At 41.6% G+C, this 20,909-nt stretch overlaps 1 protein-coding gene across 1 annotated transcript in view; it reads left to right on the plus strand.

The window, feature by feature from the left end:
• The window catches only part of LOC139755786 (glutamate receptor ionotropic, delta-2-like), a 19,503-nt gene extending 1,194 nt beyond the window's left edge, over window positions 1-18,309 (plus strand). Inside the window, exons 2-11 of the mRNA XM_071674408.1 lie at window positions 97-200; window positions 504-594; window positions 920-1,078; window positions 1,238-1,385; window positions 2,251-2,451; window positions 2,784-2,949; window positions 11,719-11,829; window positions 15,223-15,383; window positions 16,143-16,260; window positions 17,970-18,309. Coding sequence (XP_071530509.1) covers window positions 97-200; window positions 504-594; window positions 920-1,078; window positions 1,238-1,385; window positions 2,251-2,451; window positions 2,784-2,949; window positions 11,719-11,829; window positions 15,223-15,383; window positions 16,143-16,246 — 1,245 coding nt within the window. The 3' untranslated portion in view covers window positions 16,247-16,260; window positions 17,970-18,309. The remainder of the gene's footprint in view (window positions 1-96; window positions 201-503; window positions 595-919; window positions 1,079-1,237; window positions 1,386-2,250; window positions 2,452-2,783; window positions 2,950-11,718; window positions 11,830-15,222; window positions 15,384-16,142; window positions 16,261-17,969) is intronic.
• Window positions 18,310-20,909: the final 2,600 nt, after the last annotated feature.

The following is a 20,909-nucleotide window of genomic DNA, read 5'->3' on the forward strand; positions in this document are numbered from 1 at the left end:
TTCAGTGTACAGTTTGACATGTCATCTATGATAACTTTGGAATCGCATGTTATCGTTGTAAACATTGCCACAAAATGTCAAATTTCTCTTTTTCAGTGGGTTCCATGGACCAAACTGACCACCGACGAGGAGGGAAATGTATTCTTCAGTGGATTCATGAGAAACATATTAGACATTCTCTCTGAGATGATCGAATTTGAGTAAGTAGCTATGGAAGCTTATGTATCCAATTTAGATTTTCGAGTACATTTATCTGTTCCTTCTTCTCTAAACCAAAACCATTAATGCAGTTCTTTATCAAAACTTAGATTTCACTGTAGACTTGATATTGTGAATCGGAAGTACATTCTCATATGAATAATGGTATATGTATCTGAAAATATGTCAGTAGTCATCAAAAAACCTTGAGAACATTTCCATTGTAATTATGAGATTATCATGAGGGGCAAACCAGCAAGATCATTACGCCAATTAGTGCTATTTCCTGTCTCCATTTCTTAAAGCTATGAACTGCTGAGACCTCCTGACAAGTTGTGGGGCATAAAATCTGATAATGGGTCGTGGTCTGGCATGATTGGTATGTTACATAGGGAGGTAAGTGTCTGGTGAAGTGACCAGTGGATGGTGAGGTAGCTGTACTGGGAGGTAGGTGTAAGATGAAGGACTGTTTTCAGGTTCACGACTGATATATCATTTACGTTTCTTTAGTCACGAGAAAAGTATGTATTTTCTCTTTTTTCTCTTCTAAACATATGTTTGTATTCTTATTCTTACCACACTAATTTGAGACTTCTTGATATCTCCCGCTATCACAAATAGCCTTAAAAAGGACTCACTTTTCTGTTGCTCTTTGTAGTCGTTTGTAATGCTTCGCAACATGATACAGTAGATGCCGTTATCTCTTTCTCCTCCCATACAGGAGGTGGAGTTTGCCATAGGTCCATTTCTGGTGACTCCCGACAGAAGTATGGTGAGCGACTTCTCGGAGCCTGTATACATTGACAACCAGGCGCTGGTCATGATTCGACCAGGCCTGAAGAGTGATGTCGCCGGCTTCATCAAGCCTTTCACGTCAGAAGTGAGGAGTCGCGAATCGATGAATTCGCGAATTGATGATTTTCACATAGCGGGCTGTCAGATTTGTAAACCAGGAATGATCCGTAAAAATCGTGTGATTATTCGCACATCTATGGAAATTCTGATGGTATGTGATCATATCCAAACTCTCCCTCGCCAGGTGTGGCTGCTGATACTTCTGAGCCTTCTGAGCATCAGCTTTACCATGGCATGTATGGTGAAGGCAGAAGGTGAGGTGTTCCAAACCTCCACCAAGAACGTCGCCACCAAGATCTTCACCTGGGTTCTACAAACTGTTACACAGGAGAGTAAGTTAGGATATAACGTATGGTTTCTCATATGGAGGAAACCTTATTATTCCCAGAGCTTATTATTGGTTACTGATGATGCCAGTGGGAGTAGTATACTAACGTTAGCATGAGATGGATCGAGGCTTCCTCAAGAAATACCTTTTTACAGGTCAGAGAGGATCATATCCTGTCAACTCGTGTGTTACATCTGCAGTCAATTCTCAAGAAAGACACGATGATTAAGTAACCGATCTGATGATATAACAGATTTCCTTTCATCCAACATAAAGAGTTAAAGTCTATTCAAGTACACATAAATTCCCTATGATTTTCACATTACAGTGTGGGTGGGTAGACTCGCTATGTTATGTTATGGATTTTATCTACTATATTTTGATTCATTTTGAGTTCAAGACATTGTCGCTTTTCATCTCTCATCTTACACTATTATTCATAATTATTACATTTATTGTATAATTATTCTAATAATGATTATCAATAAAAAGCTACATATTAAGTATTCTTGAATAGATTTTAAATAGATTTCAACAATCATCGTACCAAAATGATCATGGATTAGCCAAAGATTTTGGGGTTTATGACAAAAAAATCTCTCTATTTTGCTTCACATGAAGATATACACCGTACTAAGGAACAATTTCTATTTTTCATTTACCTATTCGTTCATGCCGGGGTATCTCTGTAGACCTCATTTTTGGCATATACGCAACACATTCCTTGCTCTTCTATCTTCCCCCCTCAACTTCAGGTACTTATTCGTTACCTAAGAAGAACGAAAGCTTCCTCACTGGACGACATGGCTTAGGCTGTGTCTTCTAGTCATGTCCTTCCGGTGGAGGATCTTCACACATCCTTCCCACAGGTTCTCACTGGCTGCCCAGGAAGGACGGAGGCCGCGTCCTAGTGGTCACGTGGCTCCTGGCGTCCTTAGTGTTCATGTCCTCCTACAGTGGTATCCTCACAGCCAAGTTAACGCTTCCTCGTATCACCATCCCCATCGACTCCCTGGATGACCTCGTTGCACAGTCGGATCTTCCATGGCGCCTCGCCCCTGGATCATATAGTGAGTCTTGCGAATACTTTGCGTTAAACTACACAACTCCATCGAAGTCTCCTAAGATAAGATACTTTATTGATACTTTGTGTTAAACTACACAACTCCATCGAAGTCTCCTAAGATAAGATACTTTATTGATACTTTGTGTTAAACTGCACAACTCCATCGATGTCTCCCAAGACACTTTATATCAATATTGATCAATTCTGTTCGAGAATTCGAGTCTCGGCATCACTGGTGAGGATGCAATGACAACATGATACCTTCAACATGCAGACGAATCTCATATGGCATTATATTATATACCTCAAGGATATTCGTAGTTAATGTCAGATAAGTCTTTCTCATTTATCCTCCCGGACACCCGATACGAGAAAAGCTGGTGAAAGGGATGATTGGCACCCGTAAAAACTGCTGGCAGTCGAGAGAGGGCATCACCAAAGGGGAGTTCGCCACCATCTGTCACGAAGTCGCCATTAAGAAGGTCATGTCCTGGGATTTCAGGTGATTCATTCGAGATTCACGACCAAACTACACATGATACTTAGGCTTCTTTAGCTGCACAAAATCATTGTTATGTATCATAAACTGAACCTGTTGTATTATCCTCATGTGTAGGGAGATATCAAGCATATAACTCAAAACTGAGAAAACAAATAGCTGGAGGATTTACTTAGCCATTTTCATCAACTTATATTACTGTATTGTCATCACTGTGATATGAACTCTGTTTCCACCGCATGTCATTCTCTGCATGGATGTGCTCTAACGGTATATGACGGACTTACGCTTAAATGTCTCCTCATAAATCTTGTGAGGGACCTCTAAATTAACGGAAAAGACACACACACACACACACACACACACACACACACACACACACACACATATATATATATACATATATATATATATATATATATATATATATATATATATATATATATATTTATTTTCTTTTATTATACTTTGTCGATGTCTCCCGTGTTAGCGAGGTAGCGCAAGGAAACAGACGAAAAAATGGCCCAACCCACCCACAAACACATGTATATACATAAATGCCTACACACGCACATATCCATACCTATACATTTCAACGTATAAATACATATAGATACACAAACATATACATATGTACACATGTACATATTCATACATGCTGCCTTCAATCCAATGACAGCACGTCAACCCCGGTATACCACATCGATCCAATTCACTCTATTCCTTGCCCGCCTTTCACCCTCCTGCATGTTCAGGTCCCGATCACACAAAATCTTTTTCACTCCATCTTTCCACCTCCAATTTGGTCTCCCACTTCTCCTCGTTCCCTCCACCTCCGACACATATATCCTCGTGGTCAATCTTTCCTCACTCATTCTCTCCATGTGCCCAAACCATTTCAAAACACCCTCTTCTGCTCTCTCAACCACGCTCTTTTTATTTCCACACATCTCTCTTACCCTTCCATTACTTACTCGATCAAACCACCTCACACCACACATTGTCCTCAAACATCTCATTTCCAGCATATCCACCCTCCTGCGCACAACTCTATCCATAGCCTACGCCTCGCAACCATAAAACATTGTTGGAACCACTATTCCTTCAAACATACCCATTTTTGCTTTCCGAGATATGCTCTCCACTTCCACACATTCTTCAAGGCTCCCAGAATTTTCGCCCCCTCCCCCACCCTATGATTCACTTCCGCTTCCACGGTTCCATCCGCTGCCAGATCCACTCCCAGATATCTAAAACACTTTACTTCCTCCAGCTTTTCTCCATTCAAACTTACCTCCCAATTGACTTGACCCTCAACCCTACTGTACCTAATAACCTTGCTCTTATTCACATTTACTCTTAACTTTCTTCTTTCAAACACTTTACCGAACTCAGTCACCAGCTTCTGCAGTGTCTCACATGAATCAGCCACCAGCGCTGTATCATCAGCGAACAACAACTGACTCACTTCCCAAGCTCTCCCATCCACAACAGACTTCATACTTGCCCCTCTTTCCAAAACTCTTGCATTCACCTCCCTAACAACCCCATCCATAAACAAATTAAACAACCATGGAGACATCACACACCCCTGCCGCAAACCTACATTCACTGAGAACCAATCACTTTCCTCTCTTCCTACACGTACACATGCCTTACATCCTCGATAAAAACTTTTCACTGCTTCTAACAACTCTCCTCCCACACCATATATTCTTAATACCTTCCACAGAGCATCTCTATCAACTCTATCATATGCCTTCTCCAAATCCATAAATGCTACATACAAATCCATTTGCTTTTCTAAGTATTTCTCACATACATTCTTCAAAGCAAACACCTGATCCACACATCCTCTACCACTTCTGAAACCACACTGCTCTTCCCCAGTCTGATGCTCTGTACATGCCTTCACCCTCTCAATTAATACCCTCCCATATAATTTACCAGGAATACTCAACAAACTTATACCTCTGTAATTTGAGCACTCACTCTTATCCCCTTTGCCTTTGTACAATGGCACTATGCACGCATTCCGCCAATCCTCAGGCACCTCACCATGAGTCATACATACACTAAATAACCTTACCAACCAGTCAACAATACAGTCACCCCCTTTTTTAATAAATTCCACTGCAATACCATCCAAACCTGCTGCCTTGCCGGCTTTCATCTTCCGCAAAGCTTTTGCTACCTCTTCTCTGTTTACCAAATCATTTTCCCTAACCCTCTCACTTTGCACACCACCTCGACCAAAACACCCTATATCTGCCACTCTATCATCAAACACATTCAACAAACCTTCAAAATACTCACTCCATCTCCTTCTCACATCACCACTACTTGTTATCACCTCCCCATTTGCGCCCTTCACTGAAGTTCCCATTTGCTCCCTTGTCTTACGCACTTTATTTACCTCCTTCCAGAACATCTTTTTATTCTCCCTAAAATTTAATGATACTCTCTCACCCCAACTCTCATTTGCCCTCTTTTTCACCTCTTGCACCTTTCTCTTGACCTCCTGTCTCTTTCTTTTATACATCTCCCACTCAATTGCATTTTTTCCCTGCAAAAATCGTCCAAATGCCTCTCTCTTCTCTTTCAATAATAATCTTACTTCTTCATCCCACCACTCACTACCCTTTCTAATCAACCCACCTCCCACTCTTCTCATGCCACAAGCATCTTTTGCGCAATCCATCACTGATTCCCTAAATACATCCCATTCCTCCCCACTCCCCTTACTTCCATTGTTCTCACCTTTTTCCATTCTGTACTCAGTCTCTCCTGGTACTTCCTCACACAAGTCTCCTTCCCAAGCTCACTTACTCTCACCACCCTCTTCACCCCAACATTCACTCTTCTTTTCTGAAAACCCATACAAATCTTCACCTTATCCTCCACAAGATAATGATCAGACATCCCTCCAGTTGCATCTCACAGCACATTAACATCCAAAAGTCTCTCTTTCGCGCGCCTGTCAATTAACACGTAATTCAATAACGCTCTCTGGCCATCTCTCCTACTTACATACGTATACTTATGTATATCTCGCTTTTTAAACCAGGTATTCCCAATCACCAGTCCTTTTTCAGCACATAAATCTACAAGCTCTTCACCATTTCCATTTACAACACTGAACACCCCATGTATACCAATTATTCCCTCAACTGCCACATTACTCACCTTTGCATTCAAATCACCCATCACTATAACCCGGTCTCGTGCATCAAAACCACTAACACACTCATTCAGCTGCTCCCAAAACACTTGCCTCTCATGATCTTTCTTCTCATGCCCAGGTGCATATGCACCAATAATTACCCATCTCTCTCCATCGACTTTCAGTTTTACCCATATTAATCGAGAATTTACTTTCTTACATTCTGTCACATACTCCCACAACTCCTGTTTCAGGAGTACTGCTACTCCTTCCCTTGCTCTTGTCCTCTCACTAACCCCTGACTTTACTCCCAAGACATTCCCAAACCACTCTTACCCTTTACCCTTGAGCTTCGTTTCACTCAGAGCCAAAACATCCAGGTTCCTTTCCTCAAACATACTACCTATCTCTCCTTTTTTCACATCTTGTTTACATCCACACACATTTAGACACCCCAGTCTGAGCCTTCGAGGAGGATGATCACTCCCCGCGTGACTCCTTCTTCTGTTTCCCATTTTAGAAAGTTAAAAAGTACAAGGAGGGGAGGATTTCTGGGCCCCCCGCTCCCGTCCCCTCTAGTCGCCTTCTACGACACGCGAGGAATGCGTGGGAAGTATTCTTTCACCCCTATCCCCAGGGATAATATATATACATATACATATGTATATACATACACATACACACGCACATATACACACACACACACATATACATATATATACATATGAAAAAAGTAAGAAATAATTTAGAAAACTGAAACTTCTAGCTTGAAATGAAATGAGAAAATGAATGTCACATAATGGTTCAACCTCTGGCTATGGAAAAGGGAAATGTATAATTTATTTACACAAACGTCAATAGTAGTTCTCATCAGTTTAACCACTGTATCAATAAGCTTCAATGTCTAAGCTACATTTTTTTTTCCAATTTCACTATTTTCTTGTCAAAGCACCATGTATGAAACCTATCACTGCAGTAACACAACTATAAACATTTACTTCCCCTTTAAAAAAGTTCTGGGGAAGTCTGTCTCGATACACTGCGGGACACTCTACCACCTGGCGAGGTTTGTGTTGCAATGGTTCTTGATTCACAAACGTAGTAGCATCACTGGTGGGTGGAAGAACATTCTTGTAACCACAGTAAGGATCACAGTCCGTGCAACTCCATTATGATGGTTCTCCTTTATGATGGTTCTTCTCCTTTCGAAAGCCTTGTCCGGAGAGTTGAAGAGGTCTCTGGTGGTGATGATATATATATATATATATATATATATATATATATATATATATATATATATATATATATATATATATATATATATATATATATCTAAGGAAAAGTGTAGACAATCAATACAAAAGGTTGGAGCAGAGCCTACATTCTCTACGTTTCTATCCTTAAAGAGAACAATGCTATGTCAGGAAAACATCAAGCTTATTTACACTTATCGTTCCACATCCAAGTGGCCTTCAGCCAGTCTGATTATCGTCCTCCTACTCACTACAATCAGTCCGCTAACCCCTTCGCTTCTCGTCGTCCACTCATTGCAATATGACCCGGAATTTCCGCCCAGTTGACAAAGCCTGATCTGATATCTACGGAATGGTCCACTCGTGTGTCCGCTGCCTCTAGAGTAGAGGCCCTCAACCGGTGGTCCGTGTGCCCGTATGGGGTTCGGTTGGGCTTCAGGAGGTCCGTGAACGAGGAAGTAATTTTTACCCTCGAGTTTCCTCCTGTCGTTACGGCTTTACGTCTGCTCGTGGTGAACTCTGAGGTAAACATTTAGTAACTCAAGTGTTCAGTATAATGTTTTCGTTCGAGACCAGTTCTTATGATATTGTTTAGTAGTTCTGGATGCTCAGCATTAGGTAGGCACAAGGAATAAGCATATATCTGTTGTGTGATATAAAGAACTATATAAGCTGATGTGTAACTAATGGCTGAACTGCAGATTTGATAAAAATCATGCATTAGAAGTGTTTCTTACACACAGATGGCCTAAAGTTATTAATTTCATTTTTTGAGGATTGATTACTTCTCTCCATAAAGAATATTTAAGTTAATCTTTTGTCATTAACTTGGACAACTGTTTGTGGTGTTTATATATCTCTGATATGCATCTTGAGTTTTGAGTATCTGGCATTACACCAGAGAATATAATTTTCATTACTTGTGCTCTGATTACTTCTCTCCATGGAAATTACATTGGAGAGCGCTTACTGTAAGTTATCTTCATTTTTTGCAGGCTTGGCATAAATTGGAAAATGTCAAAAAAGAAAATGTTCGACGAAACATACGCATCCTTTGGTCTGACTTTCATCACCGAACGTGATGGGACGCAAAATCCACAGTGTTCCTTGTGCGGCAAAGTTCTTGACAATGGATGCGTGAAGCCAGCAAAGCTGAAGGATCGCTTTACGTCTGTCCATCATGATCATGCATCAGACAGGGTGGATCGTTGTCGTGAGAAGAAGGCTCGATTTGAAAAGGGTGGAATTCCACCGGAAATTAGATTTGTCCCAACACAAAAGCCTTGCACTGAATCATGCTACAAGGTTGCTCGTCGCATTGATAAGCAAGAGAAGCCACACACGATTGGAGAGACCGCGATGAAGCCTATTGCCCTGATAATGGTCGTGTCAGTTTATGGCTTGGAGCAGAGGAAGGGAACTGATGCAGTGCTTCTCTCAAATGACGTCGTCCACTTCAGAATCGCTGACATGTCTTCTAATATGTTGAAGCAGGTCATGGAGGAGTTTGCAGCAACGCATTTCCCTTCAGCGTGAGAGTGGATGAAACTACTGACGTCTCTAAGTGCAGCCTGCTTCTGGTTTCATTATGTGCACGCTGATGCCATCCAAGGAAATTTCCTATTTTGCGTACCCACTTTGGAAACCACAAAAGCCGTCGACGTCCTCGAAATGGTGGAGAGTTTTTTCTTGCTAAGCAAAACTTCGACTGAAAGAAAAATCTTGAAACTCTGTGCACAGATAGAGCACCCACGATCCTTGGCACCAAATATGGTTTTGCTGCTTCAGTGAAGGAAAAAGCTTCATATATCATCATGACTCATTGTTTTTCTACATAAACACGCACTGGTATTCAAAGATTCTGCCAGCAATCCTTAAGCTGTCTTTTCTACTTTCTACCACCGTGAAAGTCAACTTTATCAGAGGCAGGGCTTTAAACCACCGCCTTTTCAAGAAATCTTGTCATGGAGTCGTAATCCTTTCCTTGCTGACCTGGACAGCATCACTGATGTAGATTTTGCCAAAGAGGTTCTCACTGACTTAATGACAAAGGAAAGGATTCCATATGAATGCTATTCGAGGTGTCTTGGCGACTCCTGTCGTTCTCTGACACAAACCTATCAACGTCTGGCGAAGTGAGCTATAGTAGCCCTGTTTCCCTTTGTTCCTACATACACCTTCGTGAGTCAGGATTTTCAGCACTTGTTGTCATCAAAACGTAATGTCGAAAGCGACTGGATGTCAGAGACGACATGCTTGTCGCCTTGTCTAAGATCACTCCACGATTTCTACTTATTCGATCCAAAACACAGCAGCGTTCTCACTGAAACTTACTTTTGAATAGTATCAAAGTTTACTTTTTCTTTTATTTGCACAATTTTGATTTATCCAATTCTTTTTCAGGAAGTAGTCATTAATTTCTACATGATAAAACAACTTTGTTTTTCTTGTGACAGCATATTCAAAATATGGGAATTTTGCTTAGAGACTTGTCATTGTCAAAAGAATAAGGTTGCTGAAATAAAACGTTCAAATCTGACTTTAAATTGTAGTCTTTAACATTCTGACTTTTCAAAGCAAGGTGCAAAATGGCATACCAGTATAGCCTGAGGGCATTATTTTGTCTCTATGTGTTGCGTTTGTGCTGATGTGCATTTTTCTGGGGAGGTAAGTCTGTGCATTGTTCTGGGTATGGGGTCGATAGCTTTCATCAGATCCTCAAAGGCGTCCACGACCCAAGATATATCATGAACCACCGATCAAGAGACATCCTCGCACTCCCCTCCTGCTCATGATAAGACACCAGGTCTCCGTTCCACTTGGCTAGATACCCCTTCTCATCTACGCGCACCACGACAGCACCCGATTTTCCCTGCTTCCTTGAGATTCCATTGCCTTTCATCATTATTCTCTCTAACACACGCGCTGCTTTACCGAAGTAAGGGATTTTCTGAATCACGGTTGCTGTGTTGCTGGTGTTGTCTCGCCTCCTTCGTTTTCGACTGGTAAGACCCCTATTTCTCTTTCAGATATGATGCAGCAATGCTCATCCTGTCCCCTTTCAAGAAAATGTCAATGAAATGTGGCTTTTACGAGTTAGGCGCCATTATGAACTCGTTTCTTTCCAACTTAGTTATCTTTGTTATCATCTTCATCACTTTCATTACTGTGTCTCTTTCTCCCAGCTTTACTAAGAAGTTTAATGAGCTGATTCCTGGGCTAGCCAGGCTTTTAGAAGTGCTTCTATCACATGATTCATATTCTTTACAAGGCGCTCTTCAGTGTACATTAATAACACCCAGAGAAAGTATCCCATGATACCAATAGACATTGTCCAATCGCTGTGGGCTGAAGGAATATGAAACCAATCGTCCCTGTTGGTGCCTACGCTTCCTACACAAAGAGAATCTCTGGCCGAGATCAGTTCAACTTTCCGTGGCCAGCAAGAGGTACTTTCTATCATCCTCTTCTTCAGTTGTGAACTGTACGTTTTCACTAACCTGGTTCAGTCGTCTGACTTTGCCTTTTACGACTAGTTTGATATGATGTTATCACTAAAACATCGTCCAAGTATCGTAATCACAAGGTGTTGCTAACGCATGATCCAGATGATACTGTCCTTTTCTAGCACTTCCATGCACAGACAAGCAGTGCATGCATTTTGATGAGATCCCATCACGTATCCAATGTGCTGCTGGTATTTCTCCCAATAAACACGAATGGTCCAGCTTTCACTCATGAGAAAACTAGTTTTACGTTGTCCGCTCTGGAAACTAACAAAATCTCATCTACAATTTTGTCTAATGCTCTTCTCATCTATCCATCTAGTGAGAATATTACACCAGCAGGAAAATTTCAAAGGTTCCACGTGGAAACCACAGTAATTTCCTACAGGTGTTTTTTAGAAAAAGGAAAGGTTGCCGAGGTTAGCGCTACAACAAATAGTTGGAAGGCAAAGAAGCCTGACCGAGAGAATCAATGACCTCATGAATGATGTCCAACACATTCTAATGCCCCAACGCATCGAGAACACGATCAAGAGAGAAAGCCATGTGCAAAGTGAGAGATTCAGGCAAAAACTGGGAGGAAAGTCAGACATTGTAAGGAATTTGTTTCAAAGTTGATAAAGAAACCTCTGAAGCTATAGATTAACCATTCCCAGAGATGGTAAAGCTATAAGATTAGGATTTTTTCATACAGAAATCAACTGCGTGTGAATATGTCTCGATGTTTCCATATCACAAAATAGAGTTGCAACTCTCTAATAATGTCTCACCTTAACTGTAGTAGTGTGGCTATTTGAGTTTAAATGTAACATGTATTCAAGACAGAACTGTAACGTTTAACATATTCCAGCACGAGTGGAGACTGTCATCTGTACATCGGCAAGAAGAAGGTCTACACCAACGCTATTTTGGCTCTGGCTCTTAAGAAAAACTCCACCTATCTTCCTAAATTTAATAAGATGTAAGTTGTTTCTGAGAAAGATAACGCCAGGAAACAGACGAAGAATGGCCTATCTACTTATGTACACGTATATGTACATAAATGAGAAGAATAGCCTATCCATTCATGTACACGTATATGTACATAAATGACCACATATGCACATATATATACATATATACGTATCAACATATACACATCCATACATAAACATGCACATACACAGACATATACAGATATACATATGTACATATTCATATTTGCTTGCCTTCATCCATTTCTGTTGCTACCCCGCCCCACAGGAAACAGCATCGCTACCCCTGACTTCAGCGAGGTAGCAACAGGAAAAACAGACAAAAAAGGCCACATTCGTCCACACTCAGTCTCTACCTGTTATGTGTAATGCACCGAAAAAATAGCTCCCTACCCACATCCAGGCCCCACAAACCTTTCCATGGTTCACCTCAGACGTTTCACTTGCCTTGGTTCAGTCCATTGACTGCAAGTCGACCCCGGTATACCACATCGTTCTAATTCACTCTATTCCTTGCACGCCTCTCACCCTCCTGTATGTTCATGTCCCGATCGCTCAAAATCCTTTTCACTCCATCCTTCCACCTCCAATTTGGTCTCCCGCTTCTCCTTGTTCCCTTCACCTCTAACACATATATCCTTTTTTTGTCAATCTTTAATCACTCATTCTCTAAAAAATGTCCAGACCAATTCAACACACCCCATTCTGCTCTCTCCATGATAAGCCTTTTTACATCCTTTACACGGTATCCTATATACTACTCTGAGCTCTTCCGGTTCATTATTGTGCATTCTTTTCCGCACACTTGTCAGACCACCGATCTTCCACAAAACTGACATGGTAATGTCTTGTGAAGGTTGCTCTTCCTGAGATGGGAACTATCATAAATTTATTGTTATTTCTTTCACCTCTTCCATCTACACTCAGCCTCCTTCTTTCCATAATTCTGATGGCCTTGTTTTCGTGCTAGTTTAACATTCCCCTGGGATAGGCTATGTTTCGAAACGCCTTTGTCATGCACTTAATTTCTTAGTTCTGATATTCGTCACTTCAGATCCCTAAACGCTCTGAGGAATAGACCATCTCAGACTTCATTTCTCCTTATGCACAGACAGATGCACAGTCACAAAGTCGTCCTTGTTGGTTGGGTTTTTATACACTGCGATTTTCGGTCCTTGATTAGCCCTTGGACAAAGGGGTCTATGAGCACAAAATGGACGTCCAACGACACAGGACTTCTTACGCTACATTATCACATAAAGAAGATAGTTCACATCTCTCTAGAGGGAGTGGTGTACAGGTGTTACGTCCGAGCATGGATAGGTGGATAGAAAGGGCCATATGAAAGTTGGGGTGAGAGAGTATCAGCGAATTAAGGGGAGAATTAGAAAAGTTTTGGGAAGGAGTCTAATAGTGAGAGAAAAACAAGGGAACAAATTGCAACAGTGGTCGAATTGCAACGGTGGTGAAGGAGGCACATGGGGAAATGGTAACAGGCAATAATGCGTTGAAGAAAGCATGGTAAAAGTTAAGAATTGTTGAATGTAGTTGATGACATGGTGGCAGATGTAGGGTGTTTAGACTGGGGAGGCATGAAAGTTAGAGTCATGGTAAGTGCTTTACTAAAAAGAGGAGAGGTGAGATGAAAAGTGGAATAGCGGATGAAATGGATAGTATTACGTTTGAATTTCCGAAGAAAGGAAGTGACTTTAATGTAGATTGGTTTCTTAGGATTTTAAACGTATATATATGGAACGATTGAGAGGGTGAAGGCATGTACAGAGCATCAGATTGGGGAAGAGCAGTGTGGTTTCAGAAGTGGTAGAGGATGTGTGGATCAGGTGTTTGCTTTGAAGAATGTATGTGAGAAATACTTAGAAAAGCAAATGGATTTGTATGTAGCATTTATGGATCTGGAGAAGGCATATGATAGAGTTGATAGAGATGCTCTGTGGAAGGTATTAAGAATATATGGTGTGGGAGGAAAGTTGTTAGAAGCAGTGAAAAGTTTTTATCGAGGATGTAAGGCATGTGTACGTGTAGGAAGAGAGGAAAGTGATTGGTTCTCAGTGAATGTAGGTTTGCGGCAGGGGTGTGTGATGTCTCCATGGTTGTTTAATTTGTTTATGGATGGGGTTGTTAGGGAGGTAAATGCAAGAGTTTTGGAAAGAGGGGCAAGTATGAAGTCTGTTGGGGATGAGAGAGCTTGGGAAGTGAGTCAGTTGTTGTGCGCTGATGATACAGCGCTGGTGGCTGATTCATGTGAGAAACTGCAGAAGCTGGTGACTGAGTTTGGTAAAGTGTGTGGAAGAAGAAAGTTAAGAGTAAATGTGAATAAGAGCAAGGTTATTAGGTACAGTAGGGTTGAGGGTCAAGTCAATTGGGAGGTGAGTTTGAATGGAGAAAAACTGGAGGAAGTGAAGTGTTTTAGATATCTGGGAGTGGATCTGGCAGCGGATGGAACCATGGAAGCGGAAGTGGATCATAGGGTGGGGGAGGGGGCGAAAATTCTGGGGGCCTTGAAGAATGTGTGGAAGTCGAGAACATTATCTCGGAAAGCAAAAATGGGTATGTTTGAAGGAATAGTGGTTCCAACAATGTTGTATGGTTGCGAGGCGTGGGCTATGGATAGAGTTGTGCGCAGGAGGATGGATGTGCTGGAAATGAGATGTTTGAGGACAATGTGTGGTGTGAGGTGGTTTGATCGAGTGAGTAACGTAAGGGTAAGAGAGATGTGTGGAAATAAAAAGAGCGTGGTTGAGAGAGCAGAAGAGGGTGTTTTGAAGTGGTTTGGGCACATGGAGAGGATGAGTGAGGAAAGATTGACCAAGAGGATATATGTGTCGGAGGTGGAGGGAACAAGGAGAAGAGGGAGACCAAATTGGAGGTGGAAAGATGGAGTGAAAAAGATTTTGTGTGATCGGGGCCTGAACATGCAGGAGGGTGAAAGGAGGGCAAGGAATAGAGTGAATTGGAGCGATGTGGTATACCGGGGTTGACGTGCGGTCAGTGGATTGAATCAAGGCATGTGAAGCGTCTGGGGTAAGCTATGGAAAGCTGTGTAGGTATGTATATTTGCGTGTGTGGACGTATGTATATACATGTGTATGGGGGGGGTTGGGCCATTTCTTTCGTCTGTTTCCTTGCGCTACCTCGCAAACGCGGGAGACAGCGACAAAGTATAATAAATAAATATATATAAATATATGGAACGTGGTGTGATGCCTGAGGATTAGCGGAATGCATGTATAGTGCCGCGGAATGATGGCAAAGAGAACAAAAGGGGGTGTTCGAACATAAACATCGTTGAGAATAAGAAAGAAGTGATGGTACTCACGTGAAATTCGAGAATGATTATTAATTAGCGTCTCTCTCTTTAGCGTACGCCGCCTGATGTGGTCAGGCATCCTGGAACACTGGCTGAGGTCTCAGTTACCAAACGCTTCTCATTGTCTCCGGCCCCCAGGCGTCGACCGTCGGGAAGGCGTGTCTGCCCTCAGTCTCTACGCATTTGGTGGCACGCTCTTTGTCCTTCTGGGAGGTAAGTGGGGATCTTTACTGCACGATACCACACATGAAAATGTACCACACATGAAAATGTCGGAATTTACCGAGGGTATGCTAAGGTTTTACAGAAGCTAACAAAGAATCCTCATACTTATGCTGATTTTTTTCTAAGCTAGTTTGAGATTTTTAAAACAAATATGAACCATCTTAAAGTGCGTTTTAGATATTCAAAATATGTTGCAACACTTTCGACATGTATATATTATCATTCCTAGGATATTCTTTTGAAAGTCTGTAAAGGTATCAATTTTTTAAGTGGTACGCAGAAAGTCATATGAAACATGAAGTGTATGAAAATTTAGTGGAAACCTTACTTGGAAGGCTGGCAACTACCGTTAGACTGTTCACAACATTGTGGTTGTCTTTGAGGACTTGCTGCTGAATCAATTGCTTAAAAGTTGTCACGAAATCTTTTGAACGATATATGAAAACGTCTAATGGGTACATCCACATCCTTAACAGGTAAGGTGAAACGCGTAGAGATCATGGAAGGTAATTTGACTTCATAGGGAAGTACGCTGACGATTCTAACTGAATTACGAAAATGTTGTGACATATGTTGAAAGAAGGGCTGATGTGCCCAGCTTAGAAGTAAATGATTTGAAACTACACATTTGTATGTCTATCTGCCTACGTGTGCGCATGAGTGTGTGTAAGTACATGAGTATCTGTGTTTACTGTCCTTGTGATATCTGACGATAAAATGTCTCATTAAGTCATGTAATGATTCCAGGTATGACGCTTGGTGCGTTGATCTTCATTTTTGAACACATGATCTTCTGTGTGTGGCAGCGGCATGATGCCAAGATGACGCAGTTAAACAGCCACGGGTCATAGAACTCACCCTGCAGGTAACTACGGACTCCTCCTGACAAGCGTACGATAAAATCCCCTCTACACAGAAAACGGGCGATGAAGTGATCCATTTCTATACCGTATCTTGACACGTTAAAATCGTGACTGTTTTCCTTCTATGGGGTAACCGACATACCTTAATCATGTACGTAACGGACGAGAGGTAAGATAATTGGTATGAGGAAGAAAACGAATGCATGAGGAGTTAATTCAAACTCCTTGGGTGTCTATTGACATGACTTAAAGGCTTTGGCCTCTGAATCCAACAATTCGAGATGCGTAAGCGACTATCATGACTAGGCTGTACCAGTAGAAAAAATATATCGTGTTTCATTTTCCTTGTGGGTTTCAGCAAATCTAGATCACGCGCACCACCGTGACCTCTTGCAATATGAATATATATATATATATATATATATATATATATATATATATATATATATATATATATTTTTTTTTTTTTTTTTTCTTTTTTTTTGCTTTGTCGCTGTCTCCCGCGTTTGCGAGGTAGCGCAAGGAAACAGACGAAAGAAATGGCCCAACCCACCCCCATACACATGTATATACATACGTCCACACACGCAAATATACATACCTACACAGCTTTCCATGGTTTACCCCAGACGCTTCACATGCCTTGATTCAATCCACTGACAGCACGTCAACCCCGGTATACCACATCGCTCCAATTCACTCTATTCCTTGCCCTCCTTTCACCCTCCTGCATGCTCAAGCCCCGATCACACAAAATCTTTTTCACTCCATCTTTCCACCTCCAATTTGGTCTCCCTCTTCTCCTCGTTCCTTCCACCTCCGACACATATATTCTCTTGGTCAATCTTTCCTCACTCATTCTCTCCATGTGCCCGAACCATTTCAAAACACCCTCTTCTGCTCTCTCAACCATGCTCTTTTTATTTCCACACATCTCTCTTACCCTTACGTTACTCACTCGATCAAACCACCTCACACCACACATTGTCCTCAAACATCTCATTTCCAGCACATCCATCCTCCTGCGCACAACTCTATCCATAGCCCACGCCTCGCAACCATACAACATTGTTGGAACCACTATTCCTTCAAACATACCCATTATTATATATACTTATATATATTTATATATATATATATATATATATATATATATATATATATATATATATAATATATACATATATATATATATATATATATATATATATATATATATATATATATATATATATATATATATATATCTTCTTTCTTTTCTTTTAAACTATTTGCCATTTCCCGCGTTAGCGAGGTAGCGTTAAGAACAGAGGACTGGGCCTTTTTTGGAATATCCTCACCTGGCCCCCTCTGTTCCTTCTTTTGGAAAAAAAAAAAAAAAAAAAAAAAATAGGGAATAGGGGAGAAAGAATACTTCCCACGTATTCCCTGCTTGTCGAAGAAGGCGACTTAAAGGGGATGGAGCGGGGGGCTGGAAATCCTCCCCTCCAATTTTCACTTTTCCAAAAGAAGGAGCAGAGAAGAGGGCCAGGTGAGGATTTTCCCTCTTAAGCTCAGTCTTCTGCTCTCAACGCTACCTCGCAAATGCAGGAAATGGCGATTACGTATGAAAGATAAGAAATATATATGTACTTTATATCATAGCTAAACATACATGAGAAGTGAACGAATAAGAGAACCATGAAATAAAAGTCTATTCATCTTCTTACAGGAACCCAGGCATGGATGCGTCCCGGCTATTCACTGACTGATTTACATGCAAGCGCTCCTACGAGGATACTGTCTCAGCCACTCACTATGTCACATCGCAGCACGACCAGTTATAATTCTTCTTGTATAATGGTAGCTGATCTGAATGTAACAGAACTCCAAGATCGTATGAACTAAGTACGGCCTCAAACCGCCCTCGTCTTAATTCATCATAAGCCTTTGTTCATACCGATCAGTGTTAATCCAGTCTACATACGCTGGCTTATGTTTTTTTATGTTTGTAATGATTCATGTTATGTACTTATATGTTAAGTGTTATTTCATCCAGATGCCATAAAATATGATTCAGGAAACGACTGTAATTTCTCATTATTCACACTTGACAACGCATAAGACACATATATCTTTTCCTTTTCCTATCATTTCTTTCTTACGTTTTTATTCTTTAAACTTTATGGCAACACAACCAACCACTGATTCTCCAGTGCCGATTCAGTGCAGCGCCACCGGTCGAAAAGGATCCTTGGGCCCACTGGAACGCCATCATATGACTGGGATCCATCCTACATTCGTAGCTACAGCTCCTTCAACTGGAATTTTCTCTATCCGTCCCTTTAGCATTCGCAGGTTTAATCCTATCCTTCCTTCCGCTAAACACTATCTATTTACGTCCTTCCCTGATCTTCTTCGTCTCGCTGAAAGCCATCAGCCCAAGGCAGCTGCTCCATTGCATTATTAGATCTACTACAACAATCTATGACATTGTTTCCGTTCCTGGAGTGATATCTGTCTACTGTGATACAAAAACATCTATTGCTCGACTCGTGGGTCTTGAGCTTCCTAACTTTGATGCCATCTGACTCAAAATCTCCCAACCCTTCATTACCTTGTTTTTATGTTTCGTTTATCCCCTTCCCCTCAGCACGAACTATATAAGAGTCTTCGATTATCTACCCTTTTGTCACGATGCTCTGCTCCCTTCACATCTACACACCGAGATACTCTATGCAGGGGATGTGAATGTACACCACAAAATTGGTCAAGTTCTAACCAGAACGATCGTAGTGGAGCTGAAGCATTTTCTTTTTCTCTCTTTTACGATCTGCCACAAATAATTAAACACACTACCAAATTTCCCAACCGTTACGACCATTTATCCAACACGTTCGACCTCGTTTTTATCTCTGAACCCTCCCATTATCTGCTCCTATAGAGTCTTCTGACAATAATCTTATTACTGCTACTGGTACGTCTACCCTTGGAACGCCAACAGGGCACACTGAGATAGTTCAAAGGTTATCCCTGCGCTATTAACTTTCCCTGTAATGAGCACTGCTTCTCCGGTCGAGATGACTCGTGTTGTGCTGAACTGATAGCGGAGGTTATCTTGGCTGGGATAGAACCCTACATCCCGTCTTTTAAATCTTTTTGTTCCAGCAGTCATGGTTTGATTGCTTCTTCTATGATGCCTACTAGGATATGAAACTCTTCATAAGTGTGCTGACTTGTCGTCTATTGACAAACCTTTTCGATCCTTGGCCAAAAACATCTACAACTTTTGGAATTCAACCTTTCCTCCTTTCTTCCGACCTGACAAATCTATTGCTAACCCTCCAACTGAAAAAGACGCTCTTTTTGGTACCTCATATACCCTCTAACTCTACTATGGATGATTTAGCACATGATCCTCCGACCCCATCGCTGCTCCCTGAACCTATGATATCTGCCACATTCTCCTCGTGCAGGGTCTTCCACGTACTCTCCCCCAGCTCCAGGTGGACAAGGCGTATGCCTTAGATGGCATACCTTCTCGAGTTCAAATGGAGGCTGCCTCTGAGCTAGCACCAATCCTTAATCGCCTATTTCGCCTCTGTCTAAAAACTTAAACTTGTTTTTCATTCCATTTGGAAGCACGCCCTGGTGCAGCACATCCCCAAGAAAGAAGACCGCTGTACCACTCCAGCCATCACCCTATTCCAGTGTTTGCCAAAATCTCTCAAATTCACCTAACCTCTCACTTTCTCAAACACCTAGAATCCCATTCTTTTCTTTCTCTGATCACCATTATGGATTTCGCTGTACTAGGTCTACTGGCGATCACTCATATGTGACTGACACACCTCTGGCCCTCCCCTCTCAGGGATTTTAGTGAAACTCTTGGAGAAGAAGCCCCCCTCGACATCTCTTAAGCATTTAACAGGATGTGGCACAGGCGTTTGCTTTCTAAACTTCCTTCCTTCGATTTCTCTGCTTCTCTATATCCCCGGATGCATACTTTTCCATTCTGTCCGTTCGTTGCAGTAGTCGTAGACGGATAAACATCTTCCTCTCCTATCAAGAGTGATGTTCGTCAGGGTTCTATCCTATCACCTCTGCTCTTTATCTGTTCAGTAAATGAGTTTCTCTATTCCACTTCTAATCTCATTTACTCTTATGCTGCTGATTTCGCTATACACACTTCAACTTACTTTCCCTCCGGTCCTAATACTCTTTTTTTTTTCCTCGTACTGATCGTATTTCCTCTCTTCGTTCGGACCTACGCAGCATATCTGCCTGGGGAAGCAATAACGTTGTTAAATCTAGTACTACTACAGCGCAATTTTTTTCCCTCTATGTCTAAGAATCATTCGTTTCTCTTCGTTTAACTTCAAAACAGCACAATCCAACTCTTTAATAACGTAAACATATTGGGCATGACTATGTCCAACATTCAGCCCTGGAAACACAACATCATTAACATTACAAAAGTCTGCTTGCCAAAAGCAGCGAGTTTTGTATAGGAGCCGTATCTGTGTGTGTGTGTGTGTGTGTGTGTGTGTGTGTGTGTGTATGTGTGTGTCTGTGTGTGTGTGTGTGTGTGTGTGTGTGTGTGTGTGTGCGCGTGTGTGTGTGTGTGGGTGGGTGGGTGGGTGGGGGGATTGGTGTGTGTGTGTGTGTGTGT

The sequence above is a fragment of the Panulirus ornatus genome, chromosome 20, assembly GCF_036320965.1.
Source record: "Panulirus ornatus isolate Po-2019 chromosome 20, ASM3632096v1, whole genome shotgun sequence".
In the NCBI taxonomy this organism is placed as follows: domain Eukaryota; kingdom Metazoa; phylum Arthropoda; class Malacostraca; order Decapoda; family Palinuridae; genus Panulirus; species Panulirus ornatus.